Below are 23,948 nucleotides of genomic sequence, written 5' to 3' on the forward strand. Positions count from 1 at the left end.
GTTTTTAGATTAGTCTTCGTTTTATGAAGTTGCTTGCTAGGTGGCGCGTGTGTGTGAATGTGTGAGGGTGTACGCATGCGTGTGATTAAATTGTTAGATGACACCTTGAATCTAGTAAGGTCTCCAGGATTACAGCTAGAATTTCATTTTCTCAGCAAAGTATTTGTATATCCTTTGCTTCAGAATTTCTCTAGGAGGTAGAACTCACGATTGCATATGTATCCATATGTTGACCTATGACACAGACTTTTAGAAAATATTATCTTTGAGCGTTTTGAAGCCAAACTGGATTTGGTTCCATGGAACATTCATTAGCCAGGTGCCATTCAGAGTTTATCAAGAAGATGTATAGGAGGTGACATTTGCAGCTTTTTCTAAACTTACATGACCATGGAACACGACTGCTCTTACCCCACCTTGTAGGCTGTTACCTTTCCTGGGGAGTTTATTGGAATCACTCACGTTTTCCAGGTTAAATTTTGACGAAAAGTTCTTTAAAACCTTGTTAAATTCAAAGAGCTGTTTAGGGCTCTTGGCATCAAACGTAGACCACTGTGGGGAATGTGGTTCCTGAAAGTTCTCAGGGTTCAGACTGAGCGAGGCTGTAGACCTTGTTCCTCTGGGAGCCGGGTGCTCAGCTTGCTCCCCTTTGACAAAGCACACGGGTGGTGCGCGCTCGTGTTCCCTGTTTGTTTTACTTGTCTGTGTGTAAGTCACTGTGGTGATGACGCTCTTTCCTTTTCTCCCTCTGAAGATCTTCCAGACGACGTCCGGGAGCGATGGGAGACGTTCTGCACAAGCTCCTTAGGGGAGACTAACAAGAGGAACACGGTAGATCTAGTAGGTTCTGCAAGGTTACATTTCTCTGATTTCATTGCCCTTGGTCTTTGCCCACTTATCCAGGAAGATCTGAAATATCTTCCGTTTGTCCTGTTAATTGTGGGCCAAGGATAAGTTCATATTTCTTTACCAGAAAAAGAGGTCAGTGTTCACAATATTCTTGCTAATTTGTCTAGTCAACTCCTAATTCCTGCCTGGGAGGACATAAGGGTACAGAGGAGCTACTGGTGTCCACCTCTCACCAGACTTGTCTCCACCTCCCTCAGTGCCCTGCTCTCTCAGCACCTCGGCAGGCAGCCTCCAGCCTCTTTTCACTCTATTGGCTTTGTTGCCTTGTACCTCAGGTCATCCCAGGTGGTTAGAAAACCTAAATACTCCTTTGTATACTTGCTAACGTTACTGAGTTGAGTTCACCCTCATTTCAGACCATTCCCAGTTGGGGAAAATTTTGTAGATGACTTTGAAACCCCAGCTTGAAAGTTTAACAGATTGGTACTTTGAGCCAGGGAATAATGGCATTGATAATATTTTTAAAAATTATATTGGACTTTGGAATGTAGTCTTTGTGTTTTTTTTAATGCAGTAAGTTTTAAGGTAAGTATTACTTTTGCTTTTAAAGATGAGGAGAAGCATTTCCTTTTGTAAGCACATGCCAGCTGATAATAGAGATGGTGGTCTTGACTCTCCATGGAAATGGATGTGTCAGGCACTGGATTCCATATTTGAAATTTAGCAGCTACAATCTTGAAATTCTAATACACAGTCACCGCCCGATTCTTGGACAGTAAAGCATCCGGATCTGCTGAGGACAGAATTTAGAAATGAGGGCAGCAGAAAGGCTCTGGCAGCTACAGAGCAATCACTGGGTCATCCTAGTCACACCCCAGCGGGCCTGTTGTCCCCTGCTGTGTGATTGTCTAACAGGTTTGGTTATCTTTTTCCAGACTCTTGGCAGATTAGTGGCTTGGTGGATATACTGATAGAGTTACTAGGTATTAGGAGATGGAAGAATTTTGAAGTTAAGAGACAACTGTTAAAAGGGAGCTATGTGGGGCCATTTAATTAAAATAGGTTTAATGGTCCTTAGTGTCTCAGTGTATCCTAGCCCAGTGGAGAAAATGACATTCACTTTGACAGCTGTGGGTCGTCAAGGAAGGGTTGAGTAATTTTTAATGAATGTATTACCCAGTGTACATTGGTTTTTTTCCTCCAATCAAATTGGTTAGAGTTCTGGATAATCAAGGTTTTATTATGGGGGAAATTGTTCTCCCATACTGTTAAATTGAACCATTTAATTTTAGAGGCTCCCATATTGATTCCTTGTTAAGAATGTAGGCCATGTCTTCTCCTTGAAGGGGATGTTTGTCTTGTTTTATTATTTATAAAGGAATAGTTAAGAATTTAAATTCTGATCTTACTTGGGAAACTTTTAAAATTGTCCTTTGGTTGACTTCAAAGGTAGAAGTAAAAAACGTCCAGTTAAACTTGTTGTTATCAGGATTTTAAAAGACCTTTCTCTCTGGTAATTTAAGCAGCTTTGTCTTGCGAGTAGTTACATATAAAGGACTTCATTGCAGTTCAGGTGACACTCATCTACTTTGCATGATGCTGTCAGTGATCTGGTCTGTGGCTGTGTAAATGGTATGTACGTCCACTGGGAGGAGTGTGGGCGTGCAGTGCGAGATGAAGGCACGGCCCTTTTGGGTCAGACACACCCAGGCACGTTCACACCTGTGTTGAAGGGGAGAGGTCATTCTGGGCTCTGCCTCTCATTCTAATTGAAGCTCAGTTCTCCTTTGCCTGTTGCATGTCCCACCGTATTACTTGGACCACATTAATAATCCACGGTAAAATGAAAGAAGTTGGCTTATGTAGTCAAAGTGGTCAGGTAAACAGAGACCTGCTAACAGTGCTCATGTCCTGTGTTGACTTAGCCCCACTCTGTCATTTTGTCATCCTTGAGACGTTCGTATTCATCTCTCAGGATCCCTCTTCACTTCCTTGGTCTCACATACCCAGTACTAAAACACTGCCTCCAGTTAGTCTTAGGTCTTACAATAGAGAGTTTTGCTTTGTAGCATTTTTAGGGATATAAGTGTTCCAGGTTTTTAATTAATCGTAGACCACCAAGGAGACTTGAGCTACAGCCTCCAGAATCTCCATTTTTCTACCCAGAATGTTCCGGGCTTTATCTCAGCAGGATTGGGTACCATGTTCCGGGGAAAATGCACTGTTGTGAATAGTGGTATAAATACAACTTGGTAAACGCAGTGGGTCTTGCCCTTGCAGAAATGTCATGCAGTAAGCGTGCCCACCGCGTAATGTGGTGGGAAGTCCAGATAGAGCATTTCCCTTCTAATTGTTTCAGGTACATTCACTCATCACCGAAATCGGCAGTTAAGTAATAGATTGCTTATCCCCCACCTCCCTCCCCAAATAGGTAGATTAGATACACTGCTTTGACTTAGTTGGTTTTTGGATGATGGCTCAGATACCTCTCTGGGAATTATCTCAGGTATATTCATGAGACTTGAGTCAGCCTGTAGTTCAGCACCAAATGCTTGAGTCAGTACATTGTTAGGTTGCCCTGGTCTGTTCTTCGTTGTCTGGTCACAGCAAGGATTTGTCATTTATGCAGCAGACAGCCACTGTTGTGCTGGCTGCAGGCCCGGGGACTGCTCGTGTGTGCAGGCTGAGCTGTCCTGCCCCAAGCGCCCGTGTCTTCTCGGGCAGCATCTTTCTTCAGGCTCTGGTCATCTCCAGGGCAACATGCTGATTACCTTCTCGCTGAGCTCTTTGAAGTGCTTTTATCTTTTATCTTTTGACCCCATCATGCCAAAGTATATGCCCAAGAGATCCATATACTCCTTATATTTTTATGTTGGGAGTTTATTATGAATAAAGTTTGGCCTTTTAATTACATCCAGAGACCGCACTGTTTTGACTAAGCCCCCAAACTATAAAAACTGGTGAGGATTTAGAGTAAACAGAGATGATGCAGGAGACGTTTTTGTACTGACTTTGGAAAAGAGGATTGTTTCATTCTCTGCCTTCCTCTTTAAGGGGGAGGATTTTTTTAAGTGTTAAGGTAATTTTTGAGCTAGTTTATGGAGGTTGTATAGAGTGATACAGATGCTCCAGCAGGTCGGGGTGGAACCTCGGAGAGTTTGCGTGTCTGACCAGCCACAGGCATGTGGGTGCTGGGAGTCCGTGGTGGGGCCACTGCTTCCGCCTCTCACTCAGAGCTTACCAGTCAAGTAATGCTTTCGGTGTTCCTAGCACCCCTAATCAGCCACAAGGAGGAAGACTCTTGTTTGCTTTTCCCTGTAACAAGAGTTAATAAAACTGAAATTTTATTGTGAAAGAAGGTAACGTCTCAAAAGTTTTTTTTTTCCACTGCTGCATCAAGAGTATATTTTACTTAGACTACATCTTGCTTGGCAAGAATGTTCTTATATATTTGTTACTTTTTAAAAGGTTATCATTCTGTATTCTCATTTAGGGATTTATTATTATTATTCATCAATTCAGTAAGTATTTGCGTGGCTGCTGTGTGCCAGACACTGAGGAGATTGCACTCAACAAGACTGGCAGAAATCCTTGCCTCAGTGGAGGTGGGTGAACAGCTGGATGAACCAACTAGGGGAAGAGCGGATGTGTTGGGGTGGATGTGCACCTTAAAATTAGGTGGTCTCGGGAAAGGTCACTGAGCACTGTTGTGTAGAGGCTGAGGGAGGTGAGAGAGGACAAGCGAGCACAGAGCCCCAGGACTGGGCTGTGCCTGGTATGTGCAGGGGCTGGCTTGTCAGCAGTGTGGCTGAACCAGAGCTCAGGGGAGGGAGGGACGTGAGGTCTGCGGGACTCTGCAGGCCGGGTCTCATGAGCCTGACGGCATGCTCCTTGGATTGTGATCTTAATGAGGTGAAAAGCCGTTAGGTGTGGAACTGAGAGCTACATACTTTGATGCACAATTTATACGACCATTATGGAGTTGCTGGGTTGAGAGCAGACTATAGTGGGGTGAAAGATCGAAGCAGGGAGACTGATTAGCTGCCTAATACAACGTTACTCCAGACGAGAGAAACTTTCCAGAACTGTGGTTACAGGCTTGCACCAGGAGGGGATAACGGACTTGATGAGAAATGATGGGATTTGACAGTAGCGTGGACAGATGTGAGCGGGACAGGAGCAAGAAGATGGCCTGAGATTTTAGCTAAGGAAGCAGACGAATGCCAGAGGCATCTCCTGAGATGAAGATGCCTCAGAGGGGTGTGTTCTGGAAGTTTGGATCAGGGACTCCATGGTGGATACACCTGTGTGATGAGCTAGTGGGATTCCAATTAACAGGTTCCCCCCCTGTACATAAATCACATCATCGTTTAGCTCATTTTATTAATGACAGGTTCAGACCGGGCATGGAATGGGTAGAATCGAATCCCATATCCTTTGGTAACATAATTGAAGCTTGCGTGCATTCTGTCATTATTAATCATAACCTCTTAAAGCAGTAGTTTATTTTTGGAGAAAAGAATTGTTTTAATTGCTTTGAAGATACAAGTTAAGGAGACTGTGAAGGGGTCACAGTGTCTGGCACATAGTAGTTTCTCAACAAAATCTAGTTTCTTATCTTAATTAATGAGCTGATAAAATCTTATTTTGTAGCAAAAAGTGTGAATGAGGATACGTGTACTTAAACAAGACATGCCAGAAGTAGCCAGCTCTTTTTTTTGTTCTCTCTTGTGTAGTTCACCTGGCTTGCTCTTGCAGTTGTCTTCTACTTTTGTGCCCCACATGGGGTTGCACCCCTAAAACACACATGGGCTTAATATGATTCTTGTATTAGTTTGCCAGCCAGGTAGCTCGAAGCTCCTCTAAATCCACTGCAGTAGAACCACTTGACCGGCTCTCGACTGCAGTCGCCCCATAAGATGTCGGCTGCCATGACCAAGCAGTGTTCCACCACCTCCCTTCTGTGTTCTGTCTGGGCTCTCCGGGAGCAGCCCATCCCCATATCTTCCCCACTGACTTGCTAAAGCCATGGCTGGCCCTCAGACAGTCTCCCTTCATCGACCAGGTTCTGCCTTTGATTCTATCAGGCCAGATTCAGAATACCTTAGGGAGGATGGAGAGGGAATTAACTGGAAGCACTGGGTGATTCACTTGAAGTTAGTATCTTTACCAGAGATGGCTAGACAAAGGGAAAAGAGATGGATTTTATTCAGGCAGTGGTTTATTCAGAATTTCGTAAGTCACACCACATATAGACCCATTTGGATTCTACTTTGGGCTTCTTGAATCAATGTTGGAACCTCAGAAAGCAAACCAGGCCAATTTCTGTAACTCTGTGCTGTTAGGCACAGCTTTACGGGTCAGCAGGCAACAGCCACTTGTGTCTTCCTCTGATGACAGCGCTCTCTGCCCAGAACACTTCTACCAAAAGTACAGGATGAGTAACTCAGAACACAGTGTGAGTTACCCTCAGAAGCATAGTGCTTGTTTTTAGAGTTTCCTGATGGTTCACGTTGACCGCTTACTGCATCGCAGTTACTGCTGTTAGTGCTGTGTTTAGTCATTTGTGTGTTCTCGTTTCTAATGGTTATTACACTCATGAATTAACAGAAATCACCTACCGTGAATTGGTGAGCAGTTTGTGTTTATGTTTTTGGTTGTTTAATTAATGTGAGTTGGTTTTAAATTGTGAGGGCAGGGGGTTATGTTTTAAGGGGCAGAAGATTTGGGGTCTTTTTTGAGCAGGGTCATATTGAGAGCCTGTGAACAGTGATTTTCTCAGAATGTTCAGGAAATGCAAGAATTTAAAGAGAAATGGTTGTATTTAAACCCGATCTTTCTACTGGCTCATTAGTGATCCTTAGGAATTGCAGTTTACCCCTCAGGCTTGGCATATTTAATATTTTTATATTTTATCTGAGCCATTACTTCTCCCTTCCCTTTGTAAACATTTAATTGGAGAAAATGACCGAAATCACTTAAACAGAGTACCTCATCTCTCACGTGTTTTCTGGTGATGTTACCAGTGAGTGAAATGACCATGGGGGCGGAAGGACAGGTAGCCACGCCTTCTGGTTGAGTGAAGGGTACGCTTGGATAATTGGGTGGATTTTACAACTTAGCTGTTACTTGTTCTTGTTCTTGCTATTGTTACACATTGAGAGAAAAACTAAATGTGATTTTTCCATAAAACTGCTGATACAAATGTCCAAAACTTCTCTCTGTTAAATAGTTTTTTACATTTTTATGCATATAGGTTACAACCTGCCATATTCATTCATCCAGTGATGATGAAATTGACTTTAAAGAAACGGGTTTCTCACAGGATTCTTCTTTGCAGCAAGTGAGTCATGCCTAAAGTTTTGCTTTTTGTTTTTGTTTTAAATGCTTAGTTCAGTTGCCATTTATGAATCAGCTTTGGAGTCAGACTGTGCATTAGGGTGTGATTTGGGGTTACTTATTAGTTAGGCAAAAACATTTAGAGTAGGAATTGTTGGGTACGTGAGAGGAAGGTTTATGCTGATCATGTAAATCTTAATCATGATATTTTATAAATTATCCAGGGAATGTTTCAGATCTGGTAACAATGATGAGTCGGGTAAATTTTCAGGAGTTTGAATGAACTCCGAATAGTTGAGTAAGTGTCTCAGATGTGCTCATTATGCAGACTTTTACAATAGATGAGCTGTTGCTTAAAGATTCCTATAGTAGAGATCTGTGGATAAAAATAAGACTTTTTTAATGTCAGTGAAAGTAACTTTCACAAATATCCCTGAACCAAATTGATCTCCATTTATCAGCTGCTTGTTATCTTTGTGAGGGAGAAAACAGGACATAAAAATAAGTATGCTAATTTATCATCCATTGGTGCTTCTTGGGGAGGTGACAGATGATTTTACTATCTTGACTGGATATCAGGTTGGGGTGCTAATATGGAAGCCCCTTTGAAAGTGACCAGCTCCTCATACGGAAAGCTGCCCTTAGTCAGGATCAGGTCGCCGTGGCCTGTCGTTTGTTTTGTGTGGCAGTGGAATTAACTCAGCCACCTTCCATCTAGCACTGAATGTTACTTAGCTGCTTTTTTCTCAGTCTTTAAGCCTCTTTCTCCAGGGCCAGGACGAAGCTTCAGACGATTACAGTAGCATCTAAGTAGACTGACATACTCCAATGTAGGTTGAGCAAAGCAACTGCTTGGTTTTGATACTAAGGCAATTTAACATTCGTGTTTTCAGAATAGGTCCAAAGTAGCATTTTGGCAGCTAACTGGCTTCTCTTGATTCTTGACACTGCTGCCCTTTGGAAACCAACTTTCCCAGGTGAGGGCACGGAGCAGCCAGCCCGTGAGGGGAGCTGCTGCGCAGCCTGGGGACCTGGAGAGTGCAGCAGCCCCTCCCTCACAGCCCCTCACCGACACCCTCTCCCACCCTCCCACCCGGGATGGCCCTGGCTCATCCTGAGCTCTCAGGCCTACGAGTGCTTTCCCAACCCTGGAGTGCTCTGCTGCCACCCCAGGAAGCACCTTGACGGCAGCCTTCCTCTGTGCTGAAGCACCTGGACAATATGGAATTAGTCCACTCAGCCTAGTGTGAGCCCCAGTGCTACACATTGCTCCACCCCTGTAATGACGCTTGATGATGTAAAATGTGCATTTTCAAGGTGATTTTGATCTGGTGAATAGCTTTAAGGAAAAGAATGCCCTAAACATCTATTTGTGAATTAACTAATAAGCCTGGAACTTCCAGGCCACTGATAATTGAGGACTGGTGACATTTCGATATCTGGAAAGCAGACCTCCTCACTTCTCATGAAATCTGGGTCCAGGGTCGTAGCTTTTCTGGGGAGAAATTTCTGACTTTTTTTGCTTTGGCTGACTGCTGATGTACATATGAACCAATCGCAGTCACAAAACTGCCTTACTAACACCACGCTCCTGTTTCTGTGGGCTTACCCACTTTTGTAACCCTCCAAAGGTAGGAAGATAATTACCCTTTTCTGATTGACAGACTTCCGGTAAACTTTTCTTTGCATGTTAAACTATAAATCAGTCATGGAGCATTTTGAAAATAAGAGATAGGCTCCAAAGCATTTTTTTTCTTTAAATTCGAGAATACAAGTCTACCTTAATTTACGAATTTCATGCTGGTCTCCATTATAATCAGGTTAGTTTATAGTTTATATATGTATCAACTTCGAATTCCCGTTCACCTTTGAAGTTAGCAGAACGTTGGTAAAAGCCCGAGTGTAGGGAGCTTAGGGCAGGCCGCTTAGCAAACCTGTGGGGCTGGCTTGGCTCCAAGTACCTTGCAGCTTTGGTGCCCTTCTGGTTTCCTCGCCTCCGGTGCTGGGCTCTCCCGCCTTCCTGAGGAGGTCCTCCTTGTGCGGCGGCTGGACAGTCGGGGTTGGCTGCCGCAGGTGGGCTCTGGAGTGCTCATCTCACTGCCCCTGCTGCGCCCTGCCCAGCAGGCGTGCTCGGAGGCGGTCAGGTTAGGTGAAGCGGACGAGGGTGCTGTTGCCCAGCCAGCACTCCACAGAGGCTCACTAGTGAAGCTGTGGGCTCCCTTCTCAGTGAGTTGAACAGTCCCAGGCTCTGGAAAATGTGAGGGAGTTTTTTTCCTTTTTTTTTATAATTAGAAGTTTTTAATAATTACACAGCCATGTGGTGCTTTCCAGATTTGGATTTCTCAGAGTCCAAAGCACTTTTTATAAAGCTTTAAGTAGAATACAGTATTAGTCTTCACTTACGTGGGTTTAATAAGCCACGATAGCTTTATTAGTGAAAATCAGATTTGAAACTTAAGTTCCTTGCTGGCTGTATCTTCCTAGAAGCTATAACGGAGTCAGAAACAGAAAGGACTAGTTCGTTGGTTTTCTTTTTCCTCTGCATTGCTGCGTGGAGGCTGGCTGTCGGCCGCCCCGTGTCTCCCTAGAAGGCAGACGGTGCAGATGTGTGTGTGCATACGCATATATGTGTGTGTTTTCACATCTGCATGTACACACGTGTATGCATTCACACATGTACTTAAAAAACACTTAGTATTTGCATTCTGTTATGAAGCAGTTAAAGTATTATGAAGCATTTAAAGGAATACTTTTGGAAACATTTCTTCCCTTTTATACCCAAAAGATTCATAATACGATCTCTAGAGGTACAAAACATTTAAAAGGGAAAAAAACGGAAATCAAAACAGTTGGAAAGGACCTTTTGCACTTGTGTCACCAAATTTCTAATCTGTAAGTAAACTCAGAGCCTGGTTTATGCTGCTCGCTCAGAAGAATGACTTCGTGATTCTTCACCACATCTTTAAAGTTACCAACCGTCCATTCTGCCTTACAGATAAAGCTTCAATTCAGAGGAGTTGGTTTCTTTCTACTTCTGTTTTCCATTCATACGTCCAGAACTCAGCCCAACCTCCCAGAATTGGTCCCTCCCCTTCCTTCTACTTTCACCCCATCTCCCACAGCCTTGGTTCCCTTACCAGATGCAGCCCGTGAGGGTGGCCCCAAGCCTCCATGTGATATCGTCTCTGGGCAAGAAGGGGGCAGCATGAAAGTGTGAGGGTGAACAGAGGGGGCAGTGGGTACCTCGAGTGAGAGAAAAGTGAGGTTTTAGGTTCTCAGTGAGCTCGATACAGCATTTTTTAGACCTAAGGAAAAGATGCCTTCCAAAGCCAAATATAAGGTTTATTTTTAAAATTTTCCACAATTTGGATTATCCATGCCATAATTCCCTGCCACCAGAATGAGTAATCAGGAGTCATCGGCAGAGGCATTTCTGCAGTGTGTCTGCAGGGTGGGGTCCATGGGCTCTGCTCAGAAATCGGTGGAACTCAGTTACAGCTGCCTCCCTGATACATGGCCTCAGGAGTGATGCCTTTAGTTCAGCCACCGGCTGCTGCCTGCGCCCCTGGCGCAGGCTCACCTGGGGAAAGAGCTATCACGTCGTGTGCAGCCCCATCTGTGTGGCAGCTCGCACGCTGTTTGTCTCCATGTCTGTCACTTGGGGAAGAATGTGGAGGGGCACTCCTCCTCATGTGTTCTTTACTCCTGGTCGAGAACGGAGGACGTGTTTACCGATTTCACTTGCTCCCCTGGGCCTGCTTATTGCTTTGAATTAGAATAGTAACATTTCTGTGGAGTACATTTGAACATTTGCCCATTTCTCATCTAAGAAAACCCACATGAGCATGGTGCGCTCCAGAAATGGTGTAGGAACTGGCTCCTCCGTGGAGCACTCAGTGTCGTAGGCTTTTCAGAGTGATTCTGGATCAGTGCTAAAACTTTCTGTCCTCTCTGTAAGGTAGGATAGTAGTTACTTTTCTTCTCTTCCGGGCCTGTAAGACTTAAATCTTTTTTTAAGAAAATGAAATGTCCCTGAACATTGTGTTGTAGGATTGTAATAGTGATGAGTAGTCATTTTTCCTCTGGTGCCATGTTGCTGTAGTGGATTGGGGGTGGGGAGATGCAGAGAGGGAGGGTGGGTGGTTGCCAACGTGTTTGATCTTAAGGTTGGTTGTGTTCAGAGGTGACTGATAACACCTTATAATTTCAGACTGGCACATGTCACTTGATCACCTTTTTTGAACTAGACCCAAACCTCTCTCTAAAGATAATTGGGAATAGAGGTCACTTAACATTTCTTACATGACATGTGCATTAGAATAACTTGTGGATCGAAATCCAAACTTTTCCTTTTGGGAGTAAATTGTGTCTGAAATTATTTGACTTAAAAAAAAACACACACACACCAACTTTTTAAGCCATATGGCTACATAAATAAGATGGTTTCTGGAACACAAATGGGCAAATAGTATGTAGAATGTCATTAGAATCATTATATCACTGTCACTGGTCCTGGGGTTGCCAGGCCTTTTCTGATTATCAGATGCAACAAATGACGTCCAATTTTATTGACCAGTTTGGCTTCAACGATGAGAAGTTTGCAGATCAAGATGACATTGGCAAGTGAGTATGTTTTTCTGTTTCCATAACTGTCTAGTACACTCTGCTCTTTGTGAGATATTTTGTGATTCTCCTGGATTCTTAGAACTCTTGCGTTCGTGAATTGGGAGGAACCTGCCCTCCCAAGTGCTCCTTTAGTTCCAGCCAGTCCAGCCTGAAAGCACTCAGAGGACAAGTAGGAATAGAACGTCACTTCCACAAAGAGGGCTTGCCTTTGGGCTGGACATTGGTCACAGGGTTGATTTTTATTCGATTTAGGAACTCACATCATTGTTCCACTCGTAGATTATAGTGCTAGATAGCATCATGCAAGGTGGTGAGCCGTGTGCTGGTTTACTGGTGTGAGCAAGCCTGGCTCTGCAACACACAGTGAGGCGGGCTTTAGCTCACGGCTGGAGCAGTTCCCCCCACGTGGAGCGTTCTCCTGTAGGCAGCTAGCCGGAAGGTAGAGTTGGATTTTTGTTGTTTTTTGTCTTTTCCCCCCAAGAGCCAGGCAGTCAGGGTAAGAGGAGTGCACAAATGGGAGTCTTTGGTCCTGGGCAGAATTGATGAGTAGAAGGTGTGTGGTCTGTGTACCACAGACATGAAAACGACCATTTGGTCAAGCACCTGACCTTGGAAAACAAGAGGTGTTCATAAACAAAGTATTTACGAGACGGGCGTCACGGCTCCCGGGGCACAGGGATCCCCCCCGGGGAGTCCCCGGTGATGGGTGCGAACGCCCAGCGTCGCTCTGGTTCCTGAGCACTGGCTGCTCAGTAGTTGGTTGCACTGCAGCCAGTGGAGGCTGCTGTTTGTCACAAGTTGTGGTTTATACCAGGCGAGAAGCTAGAAGACTTTTGTGGCGCATTCTGATTGTGCCGCACAGCGTGCCGTGTTGGCGCAGGGGCCGGGGGCTCCACTGAACAGAGCAGGGGTTGAAGGCCATCAGCTGCCCTCAGAATCGGCTCATTTAAATCCAAAAGGAGCAAGGACCCACCACTTGGTGTGTGTGTCTACACCCGAGAGCGCTCACACCAGAGCCTGCAGGTCTCCCCACGTGGCACGTCAGCACCTGCCTGTCTGGACTCGTTGTTTGAAGAGTTGCTAGGTAGGGATCCACACACAGTCTTTAGAATTTGTATCGGGTACTTGGAATAATGATTGATTAGGTCTTGCAGAAATTGTAAGACAGCCCCACCCACTCAAAAGATTATGTTCAATAGGCTATGAATTCTTTTGTTCTCTACTTTCTTCCTGATTATGCCACATTATAACATAAGATTTCAGGAGGCTCTGTGTATTTTATGTATGCATTTGGCTATATCCTGAGAAAGTTCAGGGTCTGACAGCTTGTACGACCCTTTTCACGTTTTAACTTGTTTCTTCTTTGCAAGTAACCTTTTTCTTGGTTATGTAAGTGTGGCCTCTGGAGCCAGGTTGCTACCATGGATGTTAAAAATCTTTTGTAGGAAGGTTTCAGGGTATGTTTAATATGTCTTAGAAGGCTTCTGTTCCAGCCTTCCCATCTTATATAAATTCCTTAATACCAAGGGAGGAGATATCATTTCATGCAAGCACAGTTTGTTTGTTTTCACTTACGGAGATTTTAATGACAGTGTAAATATTTAAATTTGGAAAATTTCATGAATGCTTTTTCTGAGGCTGTAGATAATTAACTAGTCCTACACTTCTGTTTTGTTTACAGTGTTTCTTTTGATCGGGTATCAGACATCAATTTTACTCTCAACACAAATGAAAGTGTAAGTATTAATGCCTTTCATGAGCAATAAGGCATATGGGAGATGGACAGGTGGGAACAGGGTTCTGTTAGAGCCTGCATATGAGTGTTGTGTTCACTGGGACCCTTGCCAGTGTAGACATGGTTGTAGTGTAAGTTCAAAGGCTGCAGTTTGACTCCAGCCTGCTGCTTTTTACATCTGAAAGTTTTGAAGAGAGAAACTTGGGCTAGATCAAGGCCAGCCTCTCATCACCAGGCAGTTCTGAAATGCCAAGTCAGCCACACCAGCAGATTGACATGAGAATAGTGTCATTGGAATGGGCACAGTCTTGATTTTTATGTCAGTTAGCATGAGAGACCACCTGTTGATTTGCTGTTGTGATAAGGTGTAAACTGACTGGTCTGGACTGTGAAAGCAGAGGAAGTGGTACAGGTTGCTTTTCCTGTTGGGGTAAATCTGTGACTGCATCTCAGGTGGGTGGGCAGGGAGGCTCCTAGATTTAAAATGGTGCTTTCACTAGATGAAGGTAAGTTATACACAGCTAGTCGCAGTTTCTTGTATGCTAGCTTTGAAGCCAGTCTTTTGGAGGGAACTTTTTGTTGTCACTTACACAGAAGTTGACATTAGATGCTTACATTTTATTTTGGTATACGTGATGAGGAAATGGAATAATGTAATTTACATTGGTAGTTTTTAGAGAAAATGACTTGATTTTTAAGTTTGTTTCGCTCTTTCTCTCTTGTTTTTATTTAGGGAAATATTGCCTTGTTTGAAGCATGTTGTAAAGAAAGAATACAGCAGTTTGATGATGGCGGCTCTGATGAGGAGGATATCTGGGAGGAAAAGCACATTGCATTTACACCAGAATCCCAGAGACGGTCAAGGTGAGAGGCAGTTCGTTCTGGCAGTGACCCAGCCACTGCAGAAGCAGGTGGTCATTAGGAGGCATGCACTGTGTGCTCTCCAGACGCAGATACGTGGCCTGGAGATCAGTGCTTTTGTCATGATCAGAAATGCCCCTGTTAATTGACACGAGTTGGTGAAACTGCTCTTGTCTGCAGTGTGACAGGAGTATGAGCAAGTCACGGGAATCTGCTTGAAAATGCTGTCCGTGTTGAGACGTAGTTCACGAAACGCTGTGACACAGTCTCTTCTGAATGGAAAGTGATGCTGAGGAATGTAGTTGTGTAGTGCTTGGAATAAAACGCCCCCTCATTAGTAATAACAGCAGCAGCTGAGTTTATGTACTGTGTCTTACAGAAGACTGAAGGTTTCCCTGGGGAGCGGAGAAGTCGCTTCTAAAAGTTCATTTAACTTGGGGAGATGGAGTCATGGCAGTTGATACCCATTGGGATCAGTCCATTATTTGTTTGGGTTTCTTTGTCCCCTGATTTTTAAAATTCACTCTATCCAAAAACCCCAGTTAAAATACAGAGCTTGTCAGATTGCATAAAAAGTAAGATCTGACTTACGCTGCCTGTGGGAAATAATTTAAATTATTTAAAAACTTACATTTTAAAATCTAAGTGTAAAAAATTTAAACAGGTTAAAAGAAAAGGTGGAGGGGTCTATATTAATATTAAAATGAATTTCAAAAGAAATCTGGGCCAAAGAAAAGATCTTAAAGGGATCACTAGGAGGACATAGTAACAATTCTAAATGCCTACCTACCAAATAATAGGGCTTCAAAATACACAGAGCCAAAACTGTTAGAACTGTGAAGAGAAGTAGGCAAATTCATAATTATAATCAGATATTTTAACACTCCTGTCCCATAATTGATAAAACAACAGGCAATAAAAATACAGAAAATGTAAATACTGTCAACCTGCTGGGCGTTTATAAAGCACTCCACCCAGCCTCACGGCGGAGTTCATGTTCTTTTCAGGTGTACGTGAAATATTTACCAAGAAAGACCATGTTGGGGCCATAAAGCAAGTCTCAGTAAAAAGATTTCAAGTCATATAAAGTATGTTCTCTGATCCTGGTGGAATTAAATGAGAAATCAATAACAGACCTCTAGAAAAACTCCAAATCTGTGGAGCTAAATGATAATGAATTAAAGAAGAAATCAGAGAAGAAATGACACAGTATTTTGAATTGAAAGCAAATGAAAGCACGGTATATCAGAATTTGGAGGGTGCAGCTGAAACAGTGCTTGAAGAATTATTTCTAGCACTGCTTACATTAAAAAAAGAAAAAAATCAGTGGCCTCAGCTACCACTTTAATAAACTAGAATGAAAAAAAAACAGTACAGAAAATCATTGTAATCAGTGAGTTGTGATCAAACATTGGTCTCTGAGAGGGTTAGTAAGATCAGAACACCTCTAGATGGGATGATCGAGGGAAAAGGAGAAGATACGAATGCCTAAGACCAAGAACGAGGCGACGTCACTACAGATTCTGCAGAGTCTAAAAGGGTAATAAGAAATATTAGGAGTGACTCTGCCAATAAGTCTGACAACTTAGATGAGTTTTGAAAGATGCATACTACCAAACCTCAAGCAAAAAAAGATAACCTGAATAGTACTGTATCTATTGAAGAAGTTAAATTTTTGGTTTAAAACTTCCCCCTTCTCCACACACACAAAAACTCAAGGCCCAGATGGCTTCTCTGATGAATTCTACCAAACATTTCAGGAAGAAATTACAGAAGCTTTCAGAAAACTGAAGAGAGGAAATAGTGCCCATCTCATTCTATGAAGCCACTTTATTGTAACCTGATGTCAAGGACTGGCATGACATGACGTGACATTACAACATAGGTGACCTATTATTCTCATGAACATAGATGCAAAAACGCCTGTCGAAATACTTAGCAAATAAATGCAACAGTTATGCATCGTGACCATGCAAGGTTTATTCCAGCAGTGCAGAGTTGTTTTAACATTTGAAAATCAGGCCGTAAGCATGTCCAACAGCTATTCCTGATTAAGAATGCCCGGCAAACTGGAGATATTTCTTCTGCCTGCTTAAAGCTGCAGTAAACCTACAGTTAGCATCATACTTAATGGTAAAAGACTGAATAATTTCCCTCTAAGATCAGAGACAAAACAAGGATATCTGCTCTCACCACTGCTTTTCAGTATTGTGCTGGAGTGAAGAAAAAAATAAATGGTATCTAGATTGGAAACGAAAAGTAGTATTAACTTTCTTCATAGACAGTATGACTGTCTATGTAGAAAGCTGTTGGAATCTACAAAAAGATGGCTGGAACAATTAAGTGGGCTTGCAAGATGGCAGTCATGGATCAGTATCATATTTCTACATACTGCAGCTGACAATGGTATTGATATTATTAAACAGCACTATTCATAGTAGCATCAGAATATTAAACATGTAGGGATAAATCTAACAAAAGATTGCAAGGCCTACTTACTGAAAGTTGCAGAACAGCCGAGAGAAGTCAAGTCTGAATAAATGTTTATAAGTTGGAAGGCAGTATTGTTAAGATGCCAGTCCTCCCCACATTGATCTGGGTTCAGTGCAATCCCAAACAAAATCATAGCAGGTTTTTTTGATAGCTGTTGACAAGTTGATTTTTAAATTCATATGAAAATGCAAAGGACCTAGAATACTACAAATACAAATACAAATACAAAACTACTTTCTTAAAGAAAAAGATCAGAGTATTAACATTACCTGATTTCAAGATACAGTAATTACAACAGGAAATAGATTAAGGGGACAGAATAAAGAGCCCAGAAACAGGCCTACACATACAGACATCTGATTTATGGTGGCAGTGCAAAGGAAGTTCACTGGAGGAAGTATAGTCTTTTGAAAAAATTAGTGCTGGCACAGTTGGTCGCCTATATGTGTAAAAATGAACTTAGTGCATACCTCTTGCCATGTATACACATTAGCTCAAAGTGGATCTTAGACCTGAATGTAAAACATGAAACGAGAAAACTTATACTAGAAAGTCTGTGACCTTGAATTAGGCAGAGATTTCTAAGATACAACACTGAAAACGCTATACATTAAATTATATAATTATATATGTTAAACTTGATCAAAATTAAACACTTCTGTTCTTCAAAGGACATTTAATATTAAGAGAATGAAAGGACAGGCACACACTAAGAAAACTTTGCAAATCATATATCTGATAGAGGACTTCTATGTAGAGTTTATAGAGAACTCTCAAAACTGTGGTAATAAGAAAAAACGTAACAGTTTTTAAACTAGGCTAAAGATATGAAAAGACACTTGAGAAAAGAAGAGAGGTGGGTGGCAAAAAAGCACTTAAAAGGAAACTCGGTGTCCTTGGTCGAGAGGGAAATGCAGTGACACCACTGTAGGATACCTGCACACACCCGCTGGGAGGCAGGTTTTCAGACTGCGATCTGCGTCTTTCAGCAGAGCCCACGCGGCAGAGCAGCTGATGCCTTAGGTAGGATTAGGCAGCACGAAGTCTTAACAGTGACAGGCAGATGTGGGCCAGTGTAATGTTTTTGTTGTTAGATGACCTTGAAAATTTTTTGGATTTAGCTGGTGGCTGATATGCAGCACCAAGTATTTTGGTCCTTTTCTTCTTAGCTCGGGGAGTACAGACAGTGAGGAAAGTACAGACTCAGAAGAAGAAGATGGAGCAAAACAAGACTTGTTCGAGTCTAGCAGTGCCAACACGGAGGATAAAATGGAGGTGGACTTGAACGAGCGTAAGTTGCACCTTTGCCGCTAGAGCATCTCCGTGGTGTAGCGCCCACAGGGTGTTACTCTTTCTCCAGGCTGAGCAGTATTCTGGGGTCTGTGTGTGTGTGCGTGTGCGTGTGCGTGTGCGTGCGCATGTACAGTTCAGTGGTGTGGCTGTACTCATATTGTGCAGTAGATCCTCTACAACTTTTTCTATCTTGCAAAGCTGAAGCTGTGCCATTAAACAGCATTCCCATTCCCCTCCCCAGCCCCTGCGACCCCTTCAGGTGCCAGCCACAGGCTGGGGCCTCTGGTACTTCTGACCAGCTGGCTACAAATTGGGAGTTCCCACGACCTCTTTGGGTTGGATTATCCGCTAGAACTGCTCATAGAATTCAGAAAAGCATTTTACTTACTGTTGCCAATTTATTACAAACAATACTTTAAAGGACCCAAATGAATAGCCAGATGAAGAGATAAATAGGACATGGCCCAGAAGGCTCCTGAGCACAGGGGCTTTGTCCCTCTGAAGTTTGTGATGTGCCACATTCTGTTCATCGGCCCCGAGGCTCTGCGTCTCTGCAGTCTGGGATCTTATGGGGGCCTCACTAAGCAGGCAGGGTTGGTGAAGTCGTCTCTACTTCCAGCTCCTCTGTCCTTCTAGCAGGTTGGGGGAGGGGTGGTAGGGTGGGGTGGAAAGTTCCAACCCTCTAGTCACTTGGTTGCTCCCCTTCCACCCCCATGCTGAGACTGCCCAGGAGCCCCCAGCCACCAGTCATCTCATTAGCATATGAAAAACCTTGTCACTTCAAAGATTCCAAGGAGCTGAGGGGAGAGCAGGGACCAGATGTGTATTTCTGGTTAGTTGCAGGAAGCTTGCTGCTTGTGCTAGTGACTGCGGGAGGCCGGGGAGGCTGGAGAGCGTGTGCATAGGAAATGGGGCAGGTGTGGATTGGGAGGCATCAAGGTTGTTTCCAGTTTATTGCAGTTGACTAGCCAGCATACTTAAAAAATTAATAAACCTTTTATTTTGAAACAATTTTAGATTGACAGGAAAGTCGCAAAGCTTGTACAGGGAGTGGCTGTGTACCCTTCTTCCGTCTTCCTCCCAGTGTTAATACAACCTTGGGACCTTTGTCAGAATTAAGAAGTCAATATCAGCATGCTCTATTATGTGTGGCTTTGTATTCTTGTGTGATATCTCTGTTAGAAAAAAAATCATAAAAAAAGGAATTGCTAAAGGATCAGGAGATAATAGGACAGATGCTATCGAATTGCCTTCCAAGTGATGGTGCCACGTCCACTCCTCCCAGCAGTGTGTGAGAATGCGTGTGTGACATTGAACTACCGAAGTATTCTCAAAGTGGAATTCCTCTCCTCTTTGTAGCACCCAACTGGTCAGCCAACTTTGATGTCCCCATGGAGACAACCCACGGTGCTCCCCTAGACTCTGTGGGGTCCGACGTCTGGAGCACAGAGGAGCCGATGCCAACCAAGGAGACAGGCTGGGCTTCTTTTTCAGAGTTCACATCTTCCCTGAGGTGAGCACACATGCTAGCTTTCTAACCTTTCCACACGAGAATTGGGGAGGATATCTTTGTACTGTTGACACCGCTTGTCACCTTGAGTTTTTTCCAAGTTGAATGTAGTGCATTGAACAGGATTGAAAATCAACATGGCAGAGATACCGACACAGCTGGGAGTTGCAAGAAGAGCAGTCGTCGTCATCCTTCCTTTCATCTAGGGTGAGCTAGGAAAGGGAGAGACTGCTAACACAGTAGGCTGGGAGGATACGGCCCAGGAAGGTGATCAGCAGGATGCTGATGAAGGTGGTGTCTTCAGAGCTTGTCTGGTCTCACCGAGCTGTCAGGACACGATTGGGAACGAGGTGAAGCCAAGTAATTCCTGACAGGCACCTCTGTGTGGAGTATTACAGAAAAATGCAGGATGCATCTTGAATTTAATAGATAATACAAGCTTGTAGCTAGTCTACTGCTGTAAATGAAGGGTTATGGCAGCTGTGGCTGTCAGTCTTGATCCTTGTGTTATTCGCGGTAACAGCAACCTGTCGTTTCGTAATTTTCCAGAGTAATGCTGTTAGCATTTGAGTGTTAACCACGGGTTCACGTCTCGTTAGGCTTGGTTTGATTTGCTTAGCATTGCTTTATTTTGTCTACTGAAAAAATTAGTCTCTGCCACTCCATCTGAAAAATTTTGTTGCTTCCCTGTTCTAACAAGTGACTTTTTAAACAATCACTGTTGATGGAAAAGATAAAAAGACAAACTGTTACGAGTTAATGGTTACCGTTGTACGTGAACCAAAGCGTATACTCGGCTAAAACCCATGTTGCTTCGTAGCAGCTGTAATAGTAACGGTAACCTCTGACTCAGAGGTGAAGGTGAGGCTGGTGGGAAGCGCCTCCAAAACACTACGAATCATTCCACTGCCTCTGCTCCGGGAGCGGACAGTCACGTTTCCACCTGTCTCTGGTTGAGAGTTGTTGAAGCAGCTTCCTTCCCTTTGCAAACCCCTGTGCACAGGCTGCTTTCTCACGAAGTGTCATTAAGAGGGCCAGGCCCCGTGGGCAGTTTGGCTCGAGGTAATAAGGATTCTTGTCAAAAATGGCACAGTCGACGCAGTTGATACTGTACGTATGTGCACTGCTGTCCCAGCCCTGGGAGCCTGGTGATCACAGTGCGCTCGAGGGGCTGGGAGCATTTGAAACTGTCTAGAAATTTCTAAGAAGTCTCTGTGTTACTGCCCTGCTGGTTTAGCAGAATATTTAGAGATAACCACACTCGTCGCCAGCTTCAGGCTGCTCTCAGTTCTTAGATCTGCGTGTCGTTGGATATTTAACCAACTGCTGATGTCTCCCCAGTGGAATTGGAACTCATTTTCAGAGGTTTTTTGTGACTAATGGTAACCGACGGCTATTTTCCACTGCTGATATCTGAATTTTCTCTTTTCTAAAAGCACAAAAGATTCTTTAAGGAGTAATTCTCCAGTGGAGATGGAAACCAGCACTGAACCGATGGACCCTCTGACTCCCAGTGTCGCTGCGCTGGCAGCCCAGCCAGAAGGTGGGTGCAGAGACCACCAGGGTGCCTGGCCTATGGACCGGTCATTTGGTAGTTGTTCAGACTTTAACTTTTGCTTAGTTTTCTAGATCTGAAAAGTTGTCTTTGGCCTCATAGCAGGTTTGTAAAACTAGACTTGACTCTCAGGCTCAAAGGACCCAGGAAAATAAGATGATGGGTCTGATGTCCACAGGCAACTGATGAAAAGGAATTGTGTATTTAGTCCAGAACTACAGCATGTTGAGTCTAGAAGGGGTTAGGGATCTAAGTTATCATTCAGTCCCCTCAGTGTACAGAAGAGGAAAGGTGGTCTTTGCAGTACCAGGGTGAATAAAACCAGAATTAGCCACATGCATGCCAAACCCGGCCTGCACCCAGCTCTTCTGTCCCTCAGAGTCTGCTTTGTCGGAGCACGTCTGTGTATCTGGGCACATTTCAGGCTGTGTGGTGGTTTCTCTGCTTCTCTCCTTTATGAACAGATGAAATGGGCAGGGGTACCCAGTGGCTGTCTTGTTACTTAAAATATGCACATTGTTCCTTGCATAGGCCCTGAACCATTTTCCAACCTGATGATTAGGGCTGCGGGAGGTGAGTGGAGTGGAGAAGGGGGGTGTGTTGGTAGTGTGGAGGGAACAAAGAAGCGAGTCTTTAAAAGAAGAAATGATGCAGCTAGAGGGCACAAGAACCAAGGGGCAGAGAAAAGAACCCAGTAACTAGTAGTTTGTATGTCACTCTTCTACATTCTGTCTGGATGACCTGATCTGTCCCTCAGCAGGTCTCCCTAGGGTCAGTCACCCCATTTTGTGGAAAAGAAAACCCAGGCACAGGTGGGGCACCTTGTCCCAGGGCTCTGAGACTAGTAAGTGGTCAGGCTGGGTTTGAATTTAGGGATTCTGACTTCAGAGCCAAAGCTTATAACCAGTATACCCCTCTTACAGAACAAAGACATAATCCACAGGGAACCACAAAAAGGTAACTTGAAAAAAGAGAAAAGAATGGGACCCAAGGGGCACAAGTGAAAGGAAAAGGATGACTGAGAACAGTACACAGAAGAACCATGAACAGTACACGGACTGTGGTGGCTGGAGGCTGCAATGTGCAGCCGCCACCTCTGTCCCGTGCTGGAGCCAGAGAGCATTAGGAACAGGAATGTGGGCTGGGAGGAAGGTGGGCTTGTGGGCATCTGGGGAGACAGGGGCACCCAGGCAGCTTCTCTGCCCTGGCTCCCTGTGCCCGTCAGTCAGCCCGGGAGCAATAGGTGGGCCATCTCACTTTTCTTCTTCTTCAAGCAGTGGAGGTAATGCTGGGTGGATGGGTCTGCACAGGACAGGGGTAACCGTTCTTGTTCGGTTTGGTATACGTGACCATCCGCTGTGTGTGCTTTTCAGCGCCAGGCAGTGTGGCCATGGAAGCCAGCTCTGACGGAGAGGAGGATGCTGAAAGCACGGACAAGGTAACTGAGACAGTGATGAATGGCGGCATGAAGGAAACGCTCAGCCTCACTGTGGATGCCAAGACAGAAACTGCGGTCTTCAAAAGGTAACTAGGGGCTCAGTCATCCTGGAGCTTCCGGTTGTTGGGAGGGTGGTGGGCGAGAGGCTGCAAATATTAACGTCTTTAATTTGCTTCAAATGTGGGTTCAGACATTAGCCTGACATCTTTCTGATATCTTCATTAATTCATTAAATCTTAATGAAGAGATGGAATTTTGATCCCTAAGTTTGCGTGCTCCTCCTCTTTTACAATGTTCAGAAAACTGTAGTTTAATCTTACAGATTCAAAATACATAAGTATAAAAAAATTGACAGGCCTCTAGCCATAATAGGAATTGCATTGTATACAGGCCACATAGCCTGGTGCATCTAAACCAGAGGTTCAGTGTTTACAGATCATTTTCTCCAGACATAATGCAACCAGTAGAATTCAGTAGCAAAATGATAGCTTAAAAAAACATACTTGGAAATTAACCTCACTTCTAAGTTCATGGGTATCAAAAAAGGAATCATAATGAAAATTTAAAACTTAAAACTGAAGGAATAATGAAAAAATTCGATCAGAACCTACAGACTGCAACTAAATCAGTGCTTTGAACTTTGGTCTCCATCTTATATAGACCCTTTCAGATCATGAGAAATAATGGTTCCCAACTTATGAACCAAAAACAAGCAAAGCATGAAAGAAAAATTAATTGTAGGTTAATATCTCATGTGTAGGTGTATATGCAGAACACTTTAAAGATAAAAGTGAGCAAACCAAATCCAGCAGTGTGTTTTTAAGTCATGACCAAAGATGTTTGACATGAATGTAGGGATGTTGTAACATTGTAAAGATTATTGAAAGTAATTCATAGATAAAGGGATGAAAGCCATTTGGACCTTCAGTAGACAGACAGAAAGCATTTGACAAAAAATAAAGCTGTTCATAACTGTTTAGCATCCCAAGAATGGAAAGTAGCTACCTGAAACTGAAGTGTCTACTAAAAAATCTACAGCAGACTTTATTCAGCACTGAAGCATTGGAAATAGTCCCTTCAAAGACATAACCCAGATTTAGCAAATGTAGCAGAAAATAAAAGTAAATTAAAAGTATAAAGATTTTAAAGAAAATGGTTATTGTTTGTAGATTATGATTTTCTACATAAAAAACTCCAATTGAATCTATAGGCAAATATTAGAATTACTAAAAAAGTTTAGGAAGTTTAC

At 43.5% G+C, this 23,948-nt stretch overlaps 1 protein-coding gene across 11 annotated transcripts in view; it reads left to right on the forward strand.

Moving 5' to 3' along the window:
• PPP6R3 (protein phosphatase 6 regulatory subunit 3) overlaps positions 1-23,948 on the forward strand; it is a 116,326-nt gene that overhangs the window by 83,367 nt on the left and 9,011 nt on the right. For 6 of the 11 annotated variants that reach the window (XM_072970465.1, XM_072970466.1, XM_072970468.1 and 3 more), the window contains 9 exons: positions 755-840; positions 7,106-7,192; positions 11,714-11,811; positions 13,496-13,550; positions 14,283-14,413; positions 18,073-18,194; positions 19,556-19,709; positions 21,143-21,249; positions 22,635-22,785. In XM_072970465.1, coding sequence (XP_072826566.1) covers positions 755-840; positions 7,106-7,192; positions 11,714-11,811; positions 13,496-13,550; positions 14,283-14,413; positions 18,073-18,194; positions 19,556-19,709; positions 21,143-21,249; positions 22,635-22,785 — 991 coding nt within the window. The remainder of the gene's footprint in view (positions 1-754; positions 841-7,105; positions 7,193-11,713; positions 11,812-13,495; positions 13,551-14,282; positions 14,414-18,072; positions 18,195-19,555; positions 19,710-21,142; positions 21,250-22,634; positions 22,786-23,948) is intronic. The other 5 variants (XM_072970471.1, XM_072970472.1, XM_072970473.1 and 2 more) reach the window with 5 other exon arrangements.

Source organism: Vicugna pacos, chromosome 10, assembly GCF_048564905.1.
Source record: "Vicugna pacos chromosome 10, VicPac4, whole genome shotgun sequence".
Taxonomy (NCBI): Eukaryota; Metazoa; Chordata; class Mammalia; order Artiodactyla; family Camelidae; genus Vicugna; species Vicugna pacos.